Source organism: Meriones unguiculatus, chromosome 4, assembly GCF_030254825.1.
Source record: "Meriones unguiculatus strain TT.TT164.6M chromosome 4, Bangor_MerUng_6.1, whole genome shotgun sequence".
Classification (NCBI taxonomy): Eukaryota; Metazoa; Chordata; class Mammalia; order Rodentia; family Muridae; genus Meriones; species Meriones unguiculatus.
Window position 1 is genome coordinate 125,550,911 of NC_083352.1, and position 24,389 is coordinate 125,575,299.

A 24,389-nucleotide genomic window follows, 5' to 3' on the forward strand; every position below is an offset into this window, starting at 1 on the left:
TCAGAGAACTGACTAAATAGATGACTCAGTGATTAAAAAGCACTTGTTCTTGCAAAGGACCCTGGTTCATCCCTGGCATTCACATGAGAGTTCTCAGCTGTGTATAACTCCAGTCTCAGGATGCACATGATATACATACATGTGAGCAGAACACTCATTCACATGAAATAAGTAAAACTAAGAAAGAAATGCCTAAAAGGAAGAAAAAAAAAAACAAAAACAAACAGGTACTGGTTAAACAAACAGAAGGCCCAGAAAGAAACAAAACAAAACAAAACAAAAAAACCCCAAGAAATTGTATTCAAAGGCCAAGGAGATGGCTTAGTGGGTAAGGGCCGCTGCAAGCCCGATGTCCTGAGTTTAATTTCTGAGACCCACATGCTAGAAGGAAAGAACTGACTCCCACAAGGTGTCCTCTGACCTTTGTGCACGCACTAAAAACACTCCCCCCCAAACAAACAAACAAACAAACAAACAACAAAAGAACCAAAACTGTACCCAAATGAAGAAAAGACCCAAGTTTCCAGGTTTTACAATTATGGCAAGAGGTTCAGCCTAATGAATCAAAGATATTTCACATCAGATTATTCAACTTCAGAATACAGAGAACACATCATACATAGGTAGACTATGAACACTGTACCTCTCAAAAGCAGTTTTGGAGAATAAAACCAGGGCTCACTGGTCAGTGCATACTGCTCTAGCAGAGGACCAATCTCCAGCTCCAGGGAGCTGCTTGATGCCTTTGGCTTCTGTTGATATGCATGCTCATGTACACAGACCCATAATTTAAAAATCTAATTCATCTTAAAAAGTTAGCAAAGGTAAAATTCTAGGCCTCTGTCTCAAACTACTAACAATACAGAACATAGAATAAATGGGTATAATCTAATTTACCCCCAACATGCCTGTTTCTCAAAAAAGCAACTCTATTCAAATGTGCTATACATAAATGAATTACATGGAGAATGTGCACATAAACTACAACAAACTGAGTCATATGAGATCTAGGAGAGACAAAGAGAAAAGTGAAGAGAATTCAAGATGCAGATAAAGGAAGCTCTAGGAAAACTGTTATGTGAGGGCTGGAGAGAAGGCTGCATGGTTAAGAGCACTGGCTGCTTGTTCTACAGGACTCAGATTTGATTCCCAGCACCCAAATGACAGCTTACAACTGTCTGCTCTAATTTCAGATGATATGATGTTCTCTTCTGGCATCTATAGGCAGCAGGAATGTGAAGCAGCACACAGATGTGTATGGAGGCACAACACCTGTACACATAAATAAAACAATAAAAATGTAATACACAGAACACAGCTATGAGAATGCCAAAAAAGGAGCCCCAATTTGCCTGGGTCAGCACTGAAAAGTTCTACCCCAGCAAAAACAACCCATCAGTCTGGGCACACATTTTTCCTTTACATCATGCACCTACACTGTGATTTCTTCAGCAGCTTCCTGATCTTCTTCTCAGTTGCATAATACTCCACATCATGTTTATATAACCACTCCCCAGCACAACGGCACTCAGATGAACATTAACGTTAACAAACAGAAACAGTATTATAGGCTTGAGCAAGAGACAGCTCAGTGGGTAAGAGCATTTGTGTGAGAATGGGGACCTGAGTTGAAAGCCTATATGCGCACCTGTAACCCAGGCATTGAGAGAGGGTGACTTAGAATGGCTTGCTGGAGCTTGCTGGCCTCCAGCCTAGCTCCCAGCTCAGTGACAGACTATCTCAAGAGTCAGACAGTGCAAGGGGCCATCCAACTTCTTCCTGAGAGCCACAGACGGAAACATCTCAGTCAAACTCTGCTGTGGTACAATACAGCCCAGAGAGCATGTGAGTGTCTATAAATTTCATTTCCACGAACAAAAACCAAAAAGATAAATCAAAATTTAAATTGTGAACACTTGCTATTTTCTTCCCTAAATCAGTCCTCACTTCTATTAGGGGACACAGAGCAAAAGTGTATGTGAATGACATTATGAAGAAGTCAAAGTGCAGAAAGGACGAAAGGCCTAAACAAGCGTCTCAAGGAGGTCTTTTATAGAGGAGGACAGAACTTAAACAGGTGAGGTGACCATCCACAGAAGAGGAGTGCTGCCCAGCTTAGGAGTTCGCGAGGGCTAAAGAGGGTCCTGAAGGATAGTGGGGTACTTCCAGGAATAGTTACAGCAGGTGGGTGGGTGGACTAAACAACAAACACATTAGTATTGTTGTTCATGTCTTTTAAGTTTGTGTATATGCACAAGTTGCTCTCCACTGATTGTTTGCATTTCCCCTTCCCTCCCCTCATGCAAAGTGTGAAAGTACATATGTATGTGAGTGTATACACATGCATGCCATGGAACATGCAGAAGTCAGAGGAGCATTGGAGTTCTAGGGATAAAAGTCAGGTCATAAGGTTTGTGTAGCAAGTGCTTTTACATCCCACCCCCACTAAGCCATCTCACTGGCTCTCCCCTTTAATTTTGTGTGCATGTGTGTGAGAGGGAAGGCCAGCTCTTTCCAATCTGGAGCTTATCCATTTGTTAGGCTGGCTAGGTGGTCAGCTGGCTGCAAGCACTCAGTCTCAACCTCCCCAGTGCTGGAATTACAAACAGGAACTGCCACCATCAGCTTTTTAATATGGGTTAAGTTCCTTTATTTTTTATACTCTCGTAACATTACTATAATTTATAGGCAATGTATCAGATGTAATAAAAGAAAAAAGCTACAAGAGGTTTAAAAAACTTCTTCAGAAATACACATCTAACTGTGTTACTCAACCTCTGCATTTTGTGAATGGTATGGCTATGACAGTTCTCAAAAACAAAGGCTTGGGACATGTACAGCGCCATATACCTTTAACCACATCACCAGCATTTTTATATAGATATAAAAATCAGATAGATCTTGGCTTGGCATAAATCTGTGACTGCCAATTACTGTCTGGAAAGGCTTTCAAAGGCACCATGCCGAAGGGTGTTGGATGCTGACTGGAAGCGAGACAGCTGGGAAAGCAGAACACTCAGGTAGCCATAGTTTGTAGGACAGGGCACCACACAGCAGACAGCTGCAGAGGGCTGTCGGCTTGTGCTGCTGTTCAGCCACAAGTGTGCTGAAACTACTCAAGACGACACAGTTATGCCTGTCGGAGCACTGTCTGGCCCTTACAGAGGGCTATTCCTACCACACAGATAAGAAGTGTCAAAACAGCCTCAAAATTCACAAAAGGAACTAATCTCAGTAGCAAGAAAAATCCTGACCTTAATTGAGCTTTAAGCACACTGTTTCTTAGCTAAAGGTCTTACAAACAAAACCTGCAGAGGTTTCCACATAACACATCTTTCATTTTTTGTTTTTAAGATTTTAAAAGTTTAATGAGTGTTTTCTTTACATGTACAGTCTATATACTGTGTGCATGCCTGCTGCCTGTGGAGGCCAAAAGAAGGCATCCAACCTTTCAGAAGTGAAATTAAAGGCAGATGTGAGCTATTTCCAACTTCCCAATAACAAAGGTGCTTTTTTTCTTATAGAAAAAGGTAAATTCGTTATATGATATTCAATAAAAAAAAAAACCGGCATACAAAGATGTATATTAAAAAAATTATCCTTGAACCAACATAGATGACACAAATGCTAGAGACAGAAGAAAAGGGATGTACAGAATCACAACACTACTTTCTTATACTCAGAATGAATATGTAAGAATATGTAAGGGTTTGGGTTTTTTTTCTGAAAATTTATTTTTATTTTATGTTATGGGCATTTGTCCGCATGTATGTCTGTGCATTCCCTTCCTACAGTGCCCAGAGAAAGGAGTCAGCAGAGGGCATCAGATCCGATTGGGGTTAAAAAGGATCTACCGTGTGGATGCTGGACAGTGAACATAATGTTCTGCAGATTAACAAGTGCTCCTAACTTCTAAACCACCTCTCCAGGTCCTGGTTTTTGTTTTTGAGATAGGGTCTCCCTATATAACCCAAGCTGACTTTAAATACACAATCCTCTTTCTGCCTTAGTCTTCTTTTCAGCTGGAATTAGGTATGAATCACACCAAGCTTTAGATGCTACTTAAAGGCCAAATCAAAATTCTAAGAATAAACTGGGCTGGTAGTGCACACCTTTAATCCCAGTACTCAGCAGGCAGGTCTCTGTGAGTTCAATGCCAGGCCGGTCTATACTGTGAGTTCTAGAATAGCCAGGATTACACAAAGAAAATGTCTCACAAAACTAAAATATGTGAAAACCTTAAAATGATAAAAAAATCAGTCTAGATACGACATCAGGTGACAGTGAATCTGGAGGCAAAAAAAAAAAAAAAAAAAAAAAGGAGAGCCTTTCACATGAGTCAGAGGAGAATAGAAAACAAGACTAAAAGACTAAAGAGTAAAAGAGGGACAACTTTGAGCAACCTAATGCGTGTAATTGTGGATTATCTGAGAACCTGACAAAAAGGAAGAAATAGAAAACAATTTAAAACATTAGCATAAGGAACAAGAAAGACCATCAACCAATCTCATAGAACTGTACAAAACTAGTCAAAAAGAGAATGCAAAAAAAAAAAACAAAACAAGCCACCAGTAAGTGTACAGAGCGGCACCCTGAACATAGACAAAAAAGTAAGGACCGAATCAAGTTCCTTTTAAGAAGCAAGGTGAGCAAAATACTAAAGGAAGACATTGTCAAAGAAACGTTACGCTCTAGTCTTTAAGTTAGCAAAGATTATGTGTGTTTATACACTTAGACACACACACAAAGCTGTATTTATATGAAATATTCAGATCATAAAAAATAACAGAAACAGAAATCAGACTAGTGTTTTTGTCACAATAACTGGGAAGAACAGAGGAAAAAATACATAACCTGAGAGCCACAAAAGGGAGGGTTAGTATCAATGTAGTAAATGCCAGTTCTTTATAATTTCATTTTGACTTTTTAAATACGCATATTTAAAGTCACCTTTTAATGCTGGGCAGTGGTAGTACCTGCTTTTGATCCTGGCACTCAGAGGCAGAGGCAGGTGGATCTCAGTGAATTTGAGGCCAGCCTTGTCTACAGAGCGAGTTCTAGGACAGCCAGGGCTACACAGAGAAACCATGTCTCAAAAGAAAAAGAAAAAAAGAAAACAAGTTATTTTTTATTTTCAATTATGAGTGTGTTTGTACATGAGTGTACAATGCTCATGGAAGAGGTAAAAGGAGGGTGTCAGGCCCCTTGAATCTGTACTTATAAGCAATGGGTACTAGGGACATAACTCGGGTCCTATGCAATAATAGAATGCATTCTTAACCATCTCTCTAGTCCCAAAACCTACCTACCTACCCATCCAATCTATTTATTTAAAAAAACAAAAATAATTCCTACAACATAAATACATTTGTTTTGATGTTAAGATAGGGTGGGTCTCATTATATATACCAGGCCAGCCTGGAACTCACTATGAAGCCCACACTAATTTCAACCCCTGAAGAACTGGAATCACAGGGGTGTACCTTCACACTCAACCTACAGTAAGTGAATCATAAAAGTCTTTTTGTAAGTAAGAAACCAGACACAAAACCTAAAATTAGCAAATTTAAAAAAGTTTTGAGAACCAGTGAGATAGATCAGTAAGTAGGGCACTTGCCAAGCCAGCCTGACAACCTGGTCACACACTGTGGAGAGACGCGGCTCCTTCAAGCTGTCTTCTGACTTCCACAAGTGCACTGGGGCACACTGGGACACACTGGGACACACTGAAGTGGCCCATAATAATTTTTTTTTAAGTTTTGATTACTGTAAGACTACAAATAAAAGGACATATAACTAGTAAATAATGGGTATAAGACTCATAGGCAAGATCTCTTAGGTAAGGAGACAGGACAATCGAATGCAGTGCTGCATCCACCACCGCGTTCTTCAAAAAAAAAAAAAACAAACAAAAAAACAACATTTAATTCTCTGTGCATTGGCATGAAGGTGTCAGAATACATGGGACTGGAGTTATAGACACTTGTGAGCTGCCATGTGGTTGCTGGGAATTGAACCCAGGTCCTTTAGAAATGCAGCTAGTGCTCTTAACCACTGAGCCATCTCTCCAGCCCCCAACACTGTGTTCTTAAAACAGATGGAAGTGACTACACAATGCCTCTCTGGCAGCAGCAGTTGGTACCAGTATGAAATTCTTAGTTTTAAATGTACTACAACTATGTAAGACACTGTGAGAAGGCCCTGGTTTACAAATTCTTAGATATCATTTAATAGTTATGCTGGGATACAGTCTCTGGGCCAGGAGATGTTGCGTCTTTCTGATCCCTACAGAAATAGTTTTAAGTTAAAGGGCAGGGACTGGAGAGGCGGCTCCTTTTGCAGGCACGAGCGCCTAAGTTTGGCTCCCCAGTACCCATGTGAAAACAACATAAAACAACCAAACAAAACAAAATGCAGGCCTGAGTCTCATAGCTTGGGAAGCAAAAACGAGCGGATTCCTGGAGCTTACTAACCTAGCAGCCTACCTGAAATCAGTGAGTTCCACACTGGGGTAGAGAGTCATGGCCAAAGACACTTGACACAGACCTCTGGCCCTACATGCATACACGGAAGCACTGCACCTGTTTGAACATGTGCACACACACACACACACACAGACATATATACTCACATACAGAAACCATTTACATGTATCTCTATCACACAAGTGGCCATTTAAAATCACTTTGTTCTAGGAAAATCAAAAGCATTTCCATACAAAGATAATCATAAAATTTTATTTGTAATAATCCAAAGCTAGAAAACCCGAATGTTCTTCCCTGGGTGAGTGGATCAATACCTATCAAGTGATTATAGCAGAACCCTACTAAACAGTGACAGTAAACTATTATATCTAACAGCAGTAAATAATCTCACATTCAGCACACTGAGTGACAAAAGTTCCCCCCACGAACACAGAAAAGAAGCACATTTATGTGAACTACGGAGAAAAGAAAGCTTTCAGGATGACAGAGGACAATTCAATGACTACACGGAGATGGGGGTGATGGGTAGAACAGACTGTGAAGAAGCAAAGGAAAAAGGTTTGAGGTAATAAAAAAATGTGTGCTGTTAGCCAAATGGCAGTTACAGGAGTAAAGGGTGGGGATGAACCACGGCTGCTATTTGACATTGCTTATACTACTTTATGTTCCAGATTGTTCTTTTTGTTTGAGATAGGATCTAGCTACGTCACCCTAGCTGGCCCAGAACTTACTATACATAACAGGCTTGTTTGAAACTCACAGCAATCCTACTGCTTTAGCCTTCTGGGCGCTGGGCTTACAGGTATGTGCTATCATGCCTATTCCTTACATTTGAATAATAAAATTGATAGCACTGGGAGTGTGGTTAAGAGATAATAGTGTTTGTCTAGCACGTTTGGTTCTGAGTTCAACTTCCACACCTTAAAAATTAAAGGCATGAAAAATATCTGTAGTAGCTATTCTTCGTCATCTTGGGAAGAGGGAATTTCAACTGAGAAATTGCCTCCATCAGATTGACCTTTATGTATGTTTGTCTGTGGCGAATTTTTTTTTGGCCGCAAAATGATATAAAAAGGCCCAGCCCATTGTGGGTAGTACATTCATGGGCAGCAGAGCATGGGTACATAAAAAGTTAGCGGAGCAAGCCAGAGAAACAAGTCAGTAAGCAGCAGTCCTTAAGAGTCTCTGCTTCAGTTACTGTTTGAAGCGTCTGCCCTGGCTTCTCTCTAGGACACTATAATAACCAATCTAAGCTGACGTAGCTTTTGGTCATGTATTTATCATAGCAACAGAAAGCAAACTAGGATCATAGCCATCATGCTCAATTCCAGGTGGCGGCTTCATAAGTGTGTATTGATTGCTATATATATATATATGTGTGTGTGTGTGTGTGTATATATATATATATATATTCATTCTGGTTGTTGCAATAGTTCAGACCTGAAGCTCTCCCCTTGAAGGTGGTTTGAATGAGAATGGCCACCATAGGCTCATAGATTTGAATTCTTGGTCCCCAAGAGTGGCACTATTTGTAAGGATTTGGAGGTGTAGCCTTGTTGGAGAAAGTGTGTCACTGAATGCAGGCTTTGAGGTTTTCGGGGGGGGGGGAGCTTTCTGGTTTGTTTTTAATTTTTTTTAATATATATATATTTTTAACAGGGTTTCTCTGTGTAGCCCTGGCTGTCCTAGAACCTACTATGTAGATCAGGCTGTCCTTGAACTCAGAGATTAATATTGTGGATGTAAACAAGTTTTTGTTTTGATCCCAGGTGGAGGATATGGGACTGATTCAGACTGTCCACAGCAAGCAACTATTTGCCTGGTGCAGGCTCTGGGAGGGGCCCTTTGCCAGCTGCAGATAGCTTAACCCTGAGGACTCTGGAGAGGGAATAAATGCCAGAGCCCAGAGTGTTGAAGAGCTGGTGCTTCCCCCTTGTATTCCTGATTGTTGATGATGCAGTTTAACAAGAGGCCGTTGGAGCAATCCTAAACTAGGACTGGACTTTCCACAAGGAGCCTGAGGGGCCTAACCAGCAGAAAGTACTGCGCCCCCTCTCCCACTTTCTCTCCTACTGGTATTGTGGTGTTGAAAGGGACTTAAGTGGAATAGGAAGAGAGACATAAGAAACTAAAATAAAATCTATTTTTAAAATAGATTTAAAAAGTAATGTTACAGATTTGCCTGCCTCTGTCTCTTGAATAATGGGATTAAAAGCATTCACCACCACCACTACCAAACTCTGGCTTTGAGATTTTCAAAAACCCAAGCCAGGCTCAGTGGCTCTCTCTTCTTGTTGCCTGCAGATCTGGATGTGGCTCTCAGCCACTTCTCTACCACAAGGCCTGCCTGCCACCATGCTCCCTGCCATGATAACGGACTAAACCTCTGAAGTGTAAGCCAGCCCCAATCAAATGTTTTATAAGAGTTGCCTTGGTCATGGTGTCTCTTCACAGCAGTAGAACACTGGTCAAGACAGGCTCTTAAGCTAAAGCAGACCTAATAGTCCAGCTTAGACCTAGTGAACAGTGAGGAGATGGGATCAAATGGGACGTCTTCTGGTCGTGGATGGAGTGGTGCCCCTGAAGGGGCTTTTCTGTTACTCTTTCAACCCTTGGACATGAGGTAAACTGCCTTCTGCACCACCTCACCACAGTCTCAAGAGCAGCAGAACCAACTGACCATGGACACAATCCTCCAAACCCTCCAACAAACCCTTTTTAGTTGATTATTCCAGAGGGTTTGTCCTGCTGGGCAATGGGAAGAAGGTATTTCCCTCCTGTATCCCAGACTGGCCTTGAACTCAGTTGCTTTCGAACTTCTGATCCTGCTGCACACAACCCCACCCCCATCACCAAGTGCTAGAATTAGAGGCATGCACTACTGTATGTTTGGTTGATTTATGTGGTGCTAGGAATTAAAAGCAGGGCTTCATATGTACAAGGCAACTGTTCTATCTACACTACCAGCCTTCAGTTTTGGCGTTGGGTTTTTTTTTTTTTATAGTAACAAAACCTAACAGTTATCCAGAAAATAATAGTGTGTGGTGTTAGGGATCAAACCTAGGACCTTATATACATTAAGAAAGTACTCTACCACTGAGCCACAACCTCAACCCTCATCTTTGTGCTTGTTTTCTAAATCTAAAGACTGCTAGTAAAGTTTTTCCAGGTGGTGGCATACGCCTTTAATCCCAGCGCTTGGGAAGCAGAGGCAGGTGGATCCCTGTTGAGTTCAAAGCAGGCCAACTCAACAAAACAAGTTCCAAAACAACCACAGCTACACAGAAAAAACCTGCCTTTAAAAAAAAAAAAAAAGAAAGAAAAGAATGCCCTGTAGTAGTACCCATTTTCCAGGTTGCTTTTTGTAAATCTGTTAAAATATGTGATAGATTATAAAAATGGTTATGTCAACTTTCCACTCTATAATATGACTTTGCAATTTCTCTCAGTAAGAGAAATGCCTTGCTGTTTTTGGGAGTTGGTGTGACCAACAGACTGATGGAGAACTGCTCAACCTTAACTATCTTTGCCTTTTGGACCAGATGACTAATTCCTTGCTGCAGAGGCACTGCACACTACAAGATGCTCTAGTATCACTGGCCTATCTCCACTCACTGGCAAAGATCTCTCTCCACTCCCCACATCCACAGTGAGAACTAAAGTCACTGAGCTGCCAAATATAGAAAATCAAATTGTTGGCTGTTAACTACACTGTATGACATGGAGGCTTAAAGACACTTAGGCCCTTTTGCTGCTTCTGGGAACCTTTTCGTGACTCATGTGGTCATCTCCCAGTAGCTCCAGCCAACAGCATACAAGGGAAGAGGGCCATCCTATGCTATGGTGGATTTGTTTATTTTCTTGCATGACTCATTACCACAAACTCAGTTCTCTAGGAGGTAAGGATTGGAGTACAGGAATGGCTGAATCTCCTACGGAGGGGTGCACAAAGTTCAAATCAGGTGCCAGGCCCATTTTTTAAAAAAGATTTTATTTATTTATTTTATGTATGGGTGGGTGGGTGCTTTATCTGCACGTACACCTGGATGCCAGTAGAGAGCATCAGATTCCAGTATAGATGGTTGTGAGCCACCATGCGGTTGCTGGGAATTGAACTCAGGACCTTTGGAAGAGCAGATAGTGCTCTTACCAGCTAGGCCATCTCTCCAGCTCCTACCAGGCTCATTTTTCCCCCACAGTTATTGCAAAACACTTTCTTTTATAGGACTAAGGTCACTCCCAGCACTGTCAGTGTGGACTTGACATTCTGCTCCCAGGGCTACCTGCCACGTGGCGTCAGACATGCCAAAATGCATCTTCAAAGCCAGCAGATTTGCTCTTATCTTCCACCTCTGAACATCAGACCCACATCTAACTGGTTCAGGCCTACCCAGAAAAATAACTTTGGGTTACAGTCAGCCAGATCTGGGGTGGGTGTGTGTGTGGAGAATCTCTTCATCTTTGCTTATCCTACTGCTGAGAACAAATTACAACTGCTATCCCCACACAGGAAAGAGGTTACACAAGGACAAGGGTTATCAGAGATTCTCTGAGAGATCTGCCACATCTAGCCTCCAGCTAATCTGTTCTGCTAGGGAACCAGACCATGCAATCCAAAACCTGTAAGTAAAATAACAGGCTTCTCTAAGACACAAGAACGAAGTGTGGTGGCATGTGCCTGCACTGTGTTCCCACCACTGGAGAAGTTGAGGCAGGAGCATCTTTAATCCTATAATAATTTGGGCTATGTAGCTTAAAACTATCTCAAAACACACATATACCAAAATAAACAACTACCCCCCCCCAAAAAAAAAACATGGGGGTAGAGAGGGCTGGGAGGCTAATAACACACACAAAACCTTTCACCACATACAGACAGGAGAGAGTCAAACATCAGGCCAGGTATCTCTAGCAGTGTACCAACAATTCCCAAGTGAAATGTCAGAGAGCACATTTTAAATCTAAAGATAAAACATGAAGCTTCAACTAGCAGATGGACTTTTTCAATGACTGTATCAATCCTACACCACAGCCAACATTCTGAAGTCATTTTTCCTTTCAAGGATGTTTCACAAAGTTAGACAGATGAACAGACTTTAGTTTTAGCCAAACTTAAAAACATGAGCACAAAGGTAATTTGGTTTTCCCACTGAGAAGGCATACGCAAAGAACACTAAGGAAACAGCAGAGCTGACAATTTTAAACTGAATGTAAAATTCCTCATCAAACACACTGCAAAAAGCATATGATATAATTTTAGGGCTGGGGTGTAGCTCAGCTGCCAAAGTACTTGCCTAGCCTGAAAAGCCCTGGGTTTATGTATCGGCACCACATTAACTGGCCAGGGTGGCACATTTGTTTAAAATGCCAGTACTCTAGAAGAAGGAAAATATGAAACTCAAGGTCATTCTCAACTACTTAGCAACTTAAGAGGGCAGCCTGGATATGAGGTCCCACCCCACCTATCTACCCCTGCTGCCAAAGAAAATAAGACAGGAGGAGAGGAGGAAACAATATAACTCTAACTGTATTTCAGGTGGTCAGCACTGAACCACTGAACAGAGACAAGTAAACAATAAACTGAATTTCTAGGGAAAAAAATATTTTTTAAACTGGGGATTTGAAAGACAACTCAGTAAAGTCCTGAACACTATCATAAGGATACATATTAAAGCAAAACAAAAAAAGCCTAACTAGGCTTCCAGGATACAACTTTAAACTCAGCAGTGGCTCCCAGATCTGTTAGAGGCCAGCCTGATCTACATGGAGAGTTCAGGCTAGTAAAAGATACACAGTGAGACTCAAGACAGAACAAACACTAAGCTAGGCAAGGTGTCATGCACTTAAAATCTCAGTTCTGGGAGGTGAAGAGAGGAGATCCCTGGGACTCACTGGCTAGCCAGGCTAATTCCATTTGGTGAGTTCCAGGCCCAGGGTAGGGATGTGGGGTTGAGGTGTGGGTGGCACTAGAGAAAGATGCCCAAATTTCTTCTTTGGCCTCCACAGGCACACAACTGTACCTGGGCAAAGACACAAAGTACAACATGAATGGAGTTAACAGATTTAACACCACGGGTTAAAAAAAAAAAAAATTCACTACTGGTAGGAATATTACCACCCCCCAAAAGTTTAAAATAAAATTACAGTAGACCAAGGAGTTGAGGGACAATTTCCAGGAGCCAATATATATGTAATTAAGTCTCCAATGGAACGATATAGAAGAATATTATCAAGAATTAATTTTTGACTGAATTATTTTGACTGAATATTTACCAAATGTGATCCAAGGAGGAAAACAAAATCTAGCACAAGAAATAGGAAGCAAACTATGCTTAAAGTGCATTACACCCAAATTGTAAAAATAAATAAGAAAATCTTGTGAGGTAGGATGAAACAGCTGAGCCTCCATAAAAAGTCATCTGCCATGCGCACAACAGCCTGTGTAGCATCCTAGAATTCATATGACAGACACAAATCCCTCATGCTGTCTCTAACCTACACACATGTGACGTGGAAGAGCAGCCAGTGCTCTTAAAATCTGAGCCATCTCTCCAGCCCCCCTTTCTTAAATAAATCTTTTTATGATTTATTTTTTATGTACATTAGCGTGAGGGTGTCAGATCCCTTAGAAGTGGCAGTACAGACAGTTGTAAGCTTCCATGTGGGTGCTGGGAATTGAACCCGGGTCCTTTGGAAGAGCAGACAGCACTCTTAATCATTTAGCCATCTCTCCAGCCCCCACACAGGCAAAGTGGTATGCATGTGCCAACACCAGCCCTTCCACACACTTCAAAATTGTATTATTTTATTTTATGTGATGAAGCCTGTGTCCCATGCATACACCTGGTGTTCACGGAGGACAGAAGAGAGTGTCAAATCTCCTGGAGCTGAAGTTACAGATGGTTATGAGCTACTATGTGGGTATTGGAAATTGAACTTGAGTCCTCTAGAAGAACAAGCACTCTTCACTGCTGAGCCTAATTTTTTTTAATCTTAAAATTCAACCAGGAAGAGCAAAAAGATGTTACTTATTGAGAACAATTAAAATGACAGCAGAATTCTCTTTAAAGATTATAGAAGCCAGAGACAATGGTGCAAAAGTCTTTAAAAAAAAAAAATCCACCTAAAAATTCTCTACCAAGCAAAATTAGCTTATAAAGAAGGGAAACCATTTTTCTCAACTACCAAAAGCTTAAAAATATAGTTATAGATCTATGCTACAACAAACTAAAAGTCCTCTAGCAGAAAGAAAACGATACCAGAAGACTACATACAGAAAGAAAGATCATCGTCATAAATATATGGGCAAACATGAAAGACTTTGCCAGCTGTTAAGATTACTTGCTGCTGCTCTAGAAGTTCTGAGTTCAGTTCCTAGCAACAGTATCAGACGGCTCACAAGTCCCTTGAACTCCAGCCCCAGGGGACTGACAGACTCTTCTGGCCTTTGCCATCACCTGCACACACGTGGCATACAATCAGACCCAAAAACATACACATAAATTTCTTTTAAAAAGAGGAGAAGAAAAACCTGTCAGTCTTTGTACTTGGTAGGCAGAGGCATAAGAGCCTTATTTAAGGCCACTCTCAACTACAAGTTTGAAACCAGCCTGAGCTACATGAGACCTTATCTTGTAAAAAAACAAGTGTCAAAAAATTTTTTTTTAGTTAAAAACAAATTCTAACAATACATGGTATCTGTGGATCCATTCATTTTAAATATAAAGTAAAAGGAGAGAAAAATATATGCCAAGTAAATACTTATTGCATAAAAGCAAGAGTGCTGGTTACAAGATACCGGAAAAGGTATAGATTTAGTAAACTGACCACCGCACAAGCATGAAAACCTGAGTTCAGATGCCCCTGGCCCCATGAAAAAGCCCAGCATACTCATGCGCATCTATAAGCAGAGCCCAGTGCTGCTGGCAACAGGCAGATCCTTACAACTAGCTGGTCAGCCATTCTAGACAGTCAGTGAGCAGCAGGTTCAAAAGGGAAACTGTTTCAAAAGGTAATGAACAGCAATCCTGTAACTGGGAAGCCGAGCATAGCTGAGACAGTTTAGCCCATTTGATTTGTTTATGCGTGCTCCCCTCTTAACAATGCACGTGGCAGCCTCGTTCCTTCACCTGCACACACCCCTCTTCAAACAATATACCCAGCAACCTCAGAACCTCTCCACCCTCTATTTGCATGGGGCTACCCCTACTCTCACCTCTAAACAATACTGAGTTTTCCCATATCCCCATTAACAATCACATTTGGACAGTTTCTAATCAAGTGCATTCTCAGAAAACTGGAGTACAAAGCATACAGTCTGGCCTGACCTAGTTTCTGGTGAGTGCGTAGAAAGGCCAAATCATGTCCTCTAGTAACCTTTCCAGGAGAATCCCTACGTAGACGCGCATAACTAGGTAGGCATATGATTAAAGTAGTATGATTATAGGAAGGAGCATGCACAGTAGGAATTATTACATAATCTATCATTCCAAAGAGAATTATCCAAACTTTACTCCTTAGTAGTTAACTCTTCCTTTTCTTGAACCCCATAAAAGGAAGCCCCGGACAATCACCCAAGCCACTGATACTTTCACTTATGGTCCACTGTTAATCTTGATAGCATCTACCTCTTTAATCTGTACTTTGATTTGGCTCCCAATAAAATTAACTTACTTCTTTTGCAAATCTGTGTGAGCCCTTTTTAATGTCTTAAGTAGGAGGCCAAGAACCTAGAAACATGCAACCTGGACCTCAGCATTGTAACATTGAGATAACCAATACTGACCTCTGACAGTGCTCATGAGTGTGTGTACACATGTGAACTATACACACACACACACACACATTTTACATCCAACACTATTGCCAGATACAAAGGCATTCATTTCAAAATGTTAATCTGTCAAAGTGTTTATGTGCATTATAAGCAAATATAAAAATCTACACAGCAAGAGATTCAAAAGTATCCAGAAGAAATACAGACTCATAATAAAATTTATTTTTATGACTTTATTTCTGCAGTACTAGGGATTGAATCTAAGGTCTCGCATGCTGGGCAAGCACTGTACCACTGACCTATATGCCAGTCCTTTTGTGTTTTCCTTTCCAGGGAGACTTCAAATCCATTATGTAATCCAGGTCTTTAACTCACAACTTTCAGGCTTCAACATCAGAATAGCTAGGCATGCATCATTATTCCCAACTTCATAATTCAAATTATCAATGAAAATTTGATAAACTGATACGGTCTGTGACAATAAAAAAAAGACCTGAACAACACTGTTAACGCCAAACCTGTAAACACAGAATACCCTAACAGTGGCACATGTGCTGGTGGCCATGAGGTACTTATCTCAACAGACATTACCAGCTACAAACAAGCCTCAATAAACTGATATGCTCTCACACCACAATCAATTTACACAGCCCCATCAAAAGACCCCTGGAGAGTCCCCAAATATTAGGAAACCAAATAGGAGACTTCTAAATAAGTTAAATCAAATCAAAGAAACTTAGAAAGATTTTGTCTATCATTAAATATATTTCTTAGAAAAAGGCAAATTCTTAAATAAATGATCCAACTTCCAACATGAAACACTGGGGAAGGACAAAGAACAAGCTAAACTCAAACCAAGCCTAAGGAAGAAAGAAAAATAAGAGTCAACCAGAACAAAGCAAGTGAAACAATGAAACCAACTGCTCATTCTGTGAGAAGAGCACTAAAACAAAGGAACCACTGGGATTAGCCTGAGCTGTCAAGAGTCAAATCACCAACCTCAGGAATTTGAGAGGTTGCAGCATACACGCCGACACCTGCAACACAAACGGGTTTAAACTCTGGACAATCCTACTGCTCAGCCTCCCACACACTGCTGTTGTAGGCATGAGCCAGCGCACCCAGCTGATGCAAATTACTAAGTAAGTCCTCAGGCTCTCAAGTTAAAGACCACGCTGGTCTATCTACCAGGCTGGAGGGCACCAAGATTACAATAAAAGACTGTCTAAAAATAAAATTTTAAATGTGTTGTAGTTGTAGCTCAGCTGTAGAATACCTGCCTAGCATTCAGAAAATAAAGCCCCTGGTTTGATGCCTAGAACCACCTAAAACCAGTATGGTAGCACACAGCTGTGATAGAAGCAATTGGGAGGTAGAGGCAGGAGGACCAGAAATTCAAGGTCATTACTTACAAAGTGAGTTTCACATCAGCTAGGGTTACATGAGAACCTATCTCATAAACAAACAAACAAATAAAAAAGTAAGCTACTCACTCCAAGCTCAGATGGTTCTACTAGAGAATTCTACCAAACACTGAAGCAGGAAATACTTTGCAGTTCTTCTAAGAATAGCATGATATCATTAACCTTATCTGAAAATCAGACAAATACATCACAAGATCTATGGGCCGACAAGTCTTGTAAGACTGACACAGGAACTGTTAACAGATTTTGGTAACTCAGTCCAACAACATATAAAAGGAAAATAGATCACAATCAAGTAAGTTTTGTCATAGAAATACAAAGAGGTTGACATTCTGTCTAAATTTTAAAAACCGTCATATATCTCAGCAAATACAGAAACATTTGAAAATGTCAGTCCCAGCAATAACGAACTGTTAACAGATTAGTCTAGGTAACTGGGCTAAGGTTCTGTTTTGTACCACTTAACCTACAGATGCCACTTTTTGGGTAAGTTTAGAACTATTTCCACAACTGAATGTCTTCCTTCCTTCTTTCTTTTCTTTTCTTTTTTTTTTTTTTGGTTTTTCAAGACAGGATTTCTCTGTGTAGCCTTTGATGTCCTGGACTCTCTTTGTAGACCAGGCTGGCCTCGAACCTCACAGAGGCCTGCTTCTGTCTCCCCAGGTGCTAGGATTAAAGGCTCCCAAATTGAATGTCTTTTTAAAAGTGACAATACATGGAAAGCTGAATTCAAGTCTGGTAACAGCTCAGTTAACTATCAGCTATAGTAATCACTTCATAGATCTAGGTTCAGAGACAAGTTTATGTAAAGAGTCATTCTGCCTTTTTTTTCTGAGACACGGTTTCTCTGTGTAGCCTTGGCTGTCCTGAAACTCACCAGTTTCAGTCTGGCCTCTAACTCAAGAGATCTGCCTTTCTCTGCTGGGATTAAAGGCACGTGCCACCACTGCCTGGCCATTCTGTCAATTTTTGACCAAACAAAATCTCTAGAGCCACTATACATGTAATTTAATAATAGTTCCATTAAAAACAGAAACAAAACGGCAAATATACTTGATTCTCCTCTAAGTTGTGGCTAAGAAAATTACTCACCCAACCCCCCAACAAAAACATCACACACATGCATGCACACACGCATTGGCCAGGTATTGGCTTAATAAGGGTGCTGAGCCCAAGGAACCAAGATCAATCTCAAGGACCCACAGGACGGAAAGAGAGAACTGATTTCCATAAATTGTCCTGATTACCACATATATATACCAGTAAGTAAACAGATAAAACTTTTTAAAAAGTCGCAACAATATAGTTCATGAAATTTCACTAAAAATGTAGGATGAAAGTGGGCACAGTAATCTCAGCATTCAAGAAGGCTGAAACAGGAACCTCGAGTTAAGACCAGCCTTAGTAAGACCCTAAAAAAGAAGAAAAAAAAATGGGGGTGGGTATTACAAGGGTACATTAGTTTGAACAAAGTAGACAAAGCAGAGAGGCACATATAAGAGAAATATAAGACACAGAGATTTTGATCTGCAATTTTGTCACTCTGGTATTGTCATGGAAACATTAGAAATCAGGACTGCTTTGTACCACAGTTGAGAACTTGGGACTCCCTCTAACAGCAGTATTGTTAAAGGGTTGGTCCTTAGTATTGGTGCTACTAGAATGGAAACAAAAACAGGTTCTAATAAGAGGTTTGAGGCCCTGAAGAATGTGGAAGGTACACTCTGTTAATATTTACTGTATTATTATAATTTGAATATAAGACATGAACTAAGTGGTTTTGCCTGCCAACATGCAGAGATGTGCCTCATCACAGGCCCAAAGAATGGGGCTAACCAATGCTGGCTGATTTGAGTACTGAGTTTATAGGCACATAACACCACACTGTCTCCCGTGATCACTGTTTGTACATATGTCATCACTGCCTTTCAATACTTTTCTGACTTCTCATACATATATGTGTGTGTGTGTAACTTATAAAGTTGATTTATTTCACTATAGTGACAGAAACCTGACAAACACATATAGAAAGTGATACCACTGATGTAGCACCTGCTACAAAAAAATTTCCATGACATACAAAGTGCTGTCACCCACAGCTCATGAGCCTAATATGACTCAGAAACTTTCCTGCCTCGGTGAGTTTCACCAGTTTTACAAGATGTGAACAAATGTGGAATAGATCATAGACTGAATATAGCAGACAGGCCTGACATAAAGCTTCCTATACCCAAATACATTAAAAAGCTGTGCAAAATACATACACAGGGGCAGCCCCAAAAGCAAAGCAAAAAATTCCTTGATGCTAAAAACAAAGAAGCTACTCAAAGCCAAATACCTCAAAGAGCTATGAAAGCCAGAGGATTCAGGAGGGAGAGCTATCCCAATGCCCATCAGAGAATGAGAAACAAACTGAAATGAATTAGATTCGTATCAGAAGCCACTGCGGTTGGCTCGACAGTTCAGCAGTTAGAGCACTTGCTGCACTTCCAGAGGACACAAGTTCAATTCATAGCACGTACACAGTGGCTCATAACTGTAACTCAGGTCTGAAAAGATCTGGTCTCGGAGGGCACCAAGTACACGTGCAGTAAAAACATACATACTAGTAAAACACAAAGTTTTTTAAAAGTGTTATCACAGGGTTGGGGATTTAGCTCAGTGGTAGAGCGCTTGCTAGCAAGCACAAGGCTCTGGGTTTGGTCCTCAGCTCTGGGGAAACAACAACACCTCAAGCAGAAATTATTTAAAAAAAAAAAAAGTATCACACATACACATCCATGCACACGCACACACACTCTCAGAAGGCAACAAAAACAAACAGCCCCACAACACAGGAGAAAAACGAACACCAATCTACAGCCCACAAAAAAGTTTGTTGTCTTTTAGAAGTCAAGGTTTTAGATCACCTCTAAAAACTAAACTTCCACTTCAAAAGTGTGGATTCTAAGGTCACTCTACCAAAGCGGTTCAGGAAGATGACACAAGAGATTAGCTGAAAGGCAGGTGGATCACAAGCAAACATGACCGGCTCAGTTAAAACTTAAACCACTCTCAGTGTGACTGAGAAAAACAAATCCAAAGGTTATAGATGCAGTTCAACTGATACATGTTTGCTTAAAATGCAGTGTCCTGGGTTTGAGCCCCAGCACCATATACAATGGGAAGTGGCTGTGCACACCTGTAATCCCAACACTCTGAAGGCAGAGTATGGGATCTCTGAGATTGAGGCCAACCTGGTCAACATAAACCAGCCATGGAAACACACCGAGACACTGTGTCAAATAAATAAACAATTCTTAAAGAAGACAAACAAACAAAACTAAGACTGTAACTGTACTTTTTCCTATAAAAAATAAAAAAGCCACTTTTCTACCACCACTTTGTCTTTCACTATCTACCATGAAGTCTACGAAAGGAAATGCTCAAGACAGAGAATAGACAGTGCTACCCCAAGGCTCCTCAGAGGGAGAATCTGTGCATCACTTCAGGCCTAAATCCTCACAGTCAGCTTCATAATAAGTGAATTTGTAACTTAAAAGATAGAATTCCATTACTGTATAGTCAAGACAGGGATGGAAATAGCTGTGGGAAAAACAATCATATTAGTTTTGTACATGTGAATTCTGAGATGCTGTAAGATACACAAACAGATCCAGAACATGTACCTGAATACACAGACCACATTAAGAATACCATGCACCTATGTAGCAACCACTTCCCTACTTCTGCAAGATACACCAAGATTACAAAAATTACGAGGCAATGAATTCTGTGCCAATATCTAAGAGCCTGACTCCCAAGTGTTAAGCCTCAACCAAGAGCCACTGTCATTTGAGGAAGTCTGTGACATCAAAGAAATAGTGTAAGAAAAGAAGAGTTATGGACTGTAACAGGTGAATAATTAGGACTTCTGTATTATGTAACTGGTAAGAAGTTCAGACCAGGGGGCTGGAGAGTGACTCAAAGGTTAAAAACAAACAACAACAACAACAAAAAAAACGTGTTGCTCTTGCACAGGACCAGGGTCAATCCCTAGCACCAACAGGGTGGCTCACATCCATCCATAACTCCAGTTCCAGAGAGTGACGCCGCCCTTCTGATCTCTGAGGGCGCCAATCACAGATGTGGTGTGCACATATACATTCAAGTAAAACACTCACACATAAAAGAAAATGAATAAAGCTAGTTTTTAAAAAAAAGTAGCTTAGACCCTGGGGGAAAAAATCCAATTTAGAGGCCAGAGAAGATTCTGGGAAACAACCTAAATTGTCAGTTCTAAACTATATAGCCAAACAAAATGAAGAGTTTGAAATGGGAAAACCTAAACCTAGAAGTTTGAGACATCCAGAGAACTGAAAGACAGGAAGTGTTAAATGGGGGTTGGATATTTATCAATGCCATGAGAACCACTGACAAGTGTCAAACAAAAACATGTCATGATGATAAGATGTTTTGGGGAAAAAAAGCATCCCTTTTGACTGTCATGTGGATTGAAAAGGTGCAAAGCGATTGTTTCTCAAAGGGCAAAATGAAAGTAGGCGCCTAGACAGGAGCTGCTTTAGTATTTAGTGTATGACAAGGGCTCCTCTGTTGTTTTTAAGTTGGGTTTTTTGTTGCTGTTGTTTTGCTTTGTTGGGGGGGCTGCTTTGTTTTTTTGAGACAGGGTCTCACTATGTGGCTCTGGTAGGCCTGGAACTCACTACACAGACCAGGCTGGCACTTAATGTAGAGATCCTCCTGCCTTTGTAATCCCAAGTGCTAAGACTAAAGGCATGCAACATCACACCTGTTTTAAAGACAGAATTCAAGTCATACTTTCCAGAGAAAAACTAGCATAAAGAATCATCTGTAGAACAAAAGAGAAGACTGAAACAAATGATCAGTTGATTTTAAGGCATACATTTCTAAAGCCACTGGCTCACAAGACAGTATCTTTCTAAACAAAATGCCCTTTTCTATTCTTAAGATTCTACTGCCTCATGATGCCCAAATAATTTGAAATTGTTCTTGCCACACCTTGAACTTGCTTCTGTCAAGCATTTGAGAGCTGACATGATCAACTAAAGCTTCATACTTCACACTCCTAGGAGTCCACTACAGCTGAGGTCTTATGCCCAGTTTCATGCATTACTATCTTCGGCTCCCAGCATGGATGCCGATGCACTGCCAGCCCTTCCTCTAAGATCTCGCTCAAAGCCTCCATGACTCTCTTACTCTTACACCTGCATGGCTGCCAACAGCATCATGTGAAAAATATAAAGGTCTGCTGCCAGTTCATTAGCATCTGTGCCCCTTCCGACTACAAAGTAGTAGTAACTTCTAAATGCCTGGATAGGTGATCCTGAGGAAATGCTTCCCCAGGAGGCCCTCCATACTCCGGAAGCTCCAAGAGCTCTTTCTGCCCAAGAGACACTTCTCTCCAATGAGCTTACCCTGGTATACTCTGGAGCCTGCAAAACGTGAGATCTGGCCAAACCCCAAGTTGTCCTCAATGGCATCTCCCCTATTGTCCCAATATAAACTGCTTGTCTTTTCTCTAGTAAAATTAATCACATTACCTGTGTGCACACGTGACGAGAACTGTAGGAGAATCACTTGTTCTCCCTTTACAATGTGGGTGCTGGGGGGGGGGGAGGTCAGACTTAGGTTATAGTACTATAGTACCTGGTAGCAGGTACCGTTACTTGCTGAGACATCTCCCCTGAACACTTGGCATCTTTTTAATGGCACTAATTTCTCTAACAATCCCTTTCTTGCTTACAACTTTAAATATGAACACTTTCTAAACTAATGTTTCTCAAATCTTTCTGCTCTGCTTTCTGCTAATTCTCACTGTAAATCTGGCCAAAAACTGTTAACAAAAACCATACCAATTCCTGAACACTATAATGTCTTGGACATGCTTTCGTGAGAGGGAAGGCCCACAGAAGCGCTGAGACATAAAAGAGGCAGAGGGATTCCTGGAGAAGAAAGGAGACAACAGGGTGAAATGCAGACAACAGTGAAAGAGGGATGCCTTGGTGTGAATGTGGTGGCACTTTCCTTTCTTCCTAAGATTTATTCTTATTTTGGCTCACAGGTAATCACGGCAACGCAACACAAGGCAGAAGGATGAAGCAGCTGGTCACGTTGCATCCAGTCAGAAGAGAACAGAGAATGCTGGTGCTCAGGGAGCTTTCTCTCTCTCCACCCATCCCCTTCAAAAGGAGTTGGTTCTGACCTCACCTTCCACCACTCAGGTTTTTGGGGGTCAAATTCAGGTCATTGGGCTTGCTGGCAAGGGTCTTTACTGACAGCCACTGTACTGGCAGGTTAGGACCCATAGCCCCCAAAATGTTAAGATCTACTTTTAGGGTGGCTCTTCCCACCTCAATTAACATAATTCTTCATAAGCATGTCCAGATGAAAAATAATCTTTTCCAGATGTGCCTGAAGTTTGTCTCTGAGGAAATTCCAGACCCTGTCAAATTAACACTAACCACCATATCTTACGTCTCTGGTACCAATTTTCTATGTAAGTTACCTTTCTATCATTGTGACCAAAATACCTGACACAAACAACTACAAGATTTTGATTCAATGTTTCAGAGAGCTTAATGCCTGGTTGCACAGCCATGTATTTGAGCAGAGCAGTATGGTGCTGAGAGCATATGGCAGAGGAAAGCTGCTTACCTCTCATGTCAGAAGCTGAGAGAGAAAGCACAGGAAGAGAGGGCAGAGCAAGATTTAGCCCCACAAAGAAGAGAGCCCATTTCGTTCCCCTATTACTTCCACTGACCACATCCTAATAATGCCACCATACTATGAATACATTAAATGATTAATTCATTCACTTGGTAAAGGTCTCATGATCTACCTACCTCTGGAAATACCACGACAAACACTTCTCCCCAACTGTGCTTTACTGAAATCCATCCCTAATACTTCTCAAAGCTATCAAATTGACAACAATAACTATCACTGTTTGTTCACGTGAATCTCTGAATTAACAACAACAACAAAAGTGACTGCAGTCCTCAAAGCTTGTCAGATTGGCAGTCCAATCTGAGTAGCTGTATGTCACAAGAACCACTTCAAAGAACATGATACTTATCTTCATGATTAAAATATATCAGTTACCATCTTTCCTTCTAGATTTATCTAAGCAAGAAGCAGTAATTTTCTCAGAATAAACAAATCCTTCTCCCTTAAAGTCTGATCTGAAGAACCAAAACATCAAATTCAGTTCTAATGCTTGCTGATATCAAGAATTAATTTTAAGCACTTTCCCAAACACAATCTTAAGCATACACTAAACAAAATCCTTCTCCCAGAACCTAGTACTTTAAAAAATAGTATCACAACAGAACTATACTTTTATTTTTTTTAAAAATAAGCATCTCTTTAAACGACTCCATTTCTACCTCAACCTACCACCAAACAGTCCATATACGAGTGTTTTCTTAACTACTACCTTTACCATCTCATTTTCCTGAGAAAATTCAGTTCTTTTCTGGTGTTGCAGGTACAGGTTAATATAGAGAATACTTGTATAGAATGAATGGAGTCCTGGGTTCTACCCCTAACATGGCATAAACAGGATATGACACTGTGTATCCATAATTTCAGCATTCTGAAAGTAGAGGCAGAAGAATCAACAGTTCAAGACCATCCTTGGCTGATGGTATGGTTCAAGACCAGCCTATACTAAGCAAGATACAA

At 40.8% G+C, this 24,389-nt stretch overlaps 1 protein-coding gene across 4 annotated transcripts in view; it reads right to left on the reverse strand.

The window, feature by feature from the left end:
- Asxl1 (ASXL transcriptional regulator 1) overlaps window positions 1-24,389 on the reverse strand; it is a 60,579-nt gene that overhangs the window by 16,566 nt on the left and 19,624 nt on the right. The window contains exon 4 of one of the 4 annotated variants that reach the window (XM_060383054.1): window positions 9,771-12,505. The exons of 2 other annotated variants lie outside the window; for them this stretch is intronic. In XM_060383054.1, coding sequence (XP_060239037.1) covers window positions 12,452-12,505 — 54 coding nt within the window. In that variant the 3' untranslated portion in view covers window positions 9,771-12,451. Of the gene's footprint in view, window positions 1-9,770; window positions 12,506-17,219; window positions 18,098-24,389 lie in introns of those variants that run through there. One more of the 4 variants, XM_060383055.1, reaches the window with a different exon arrangement.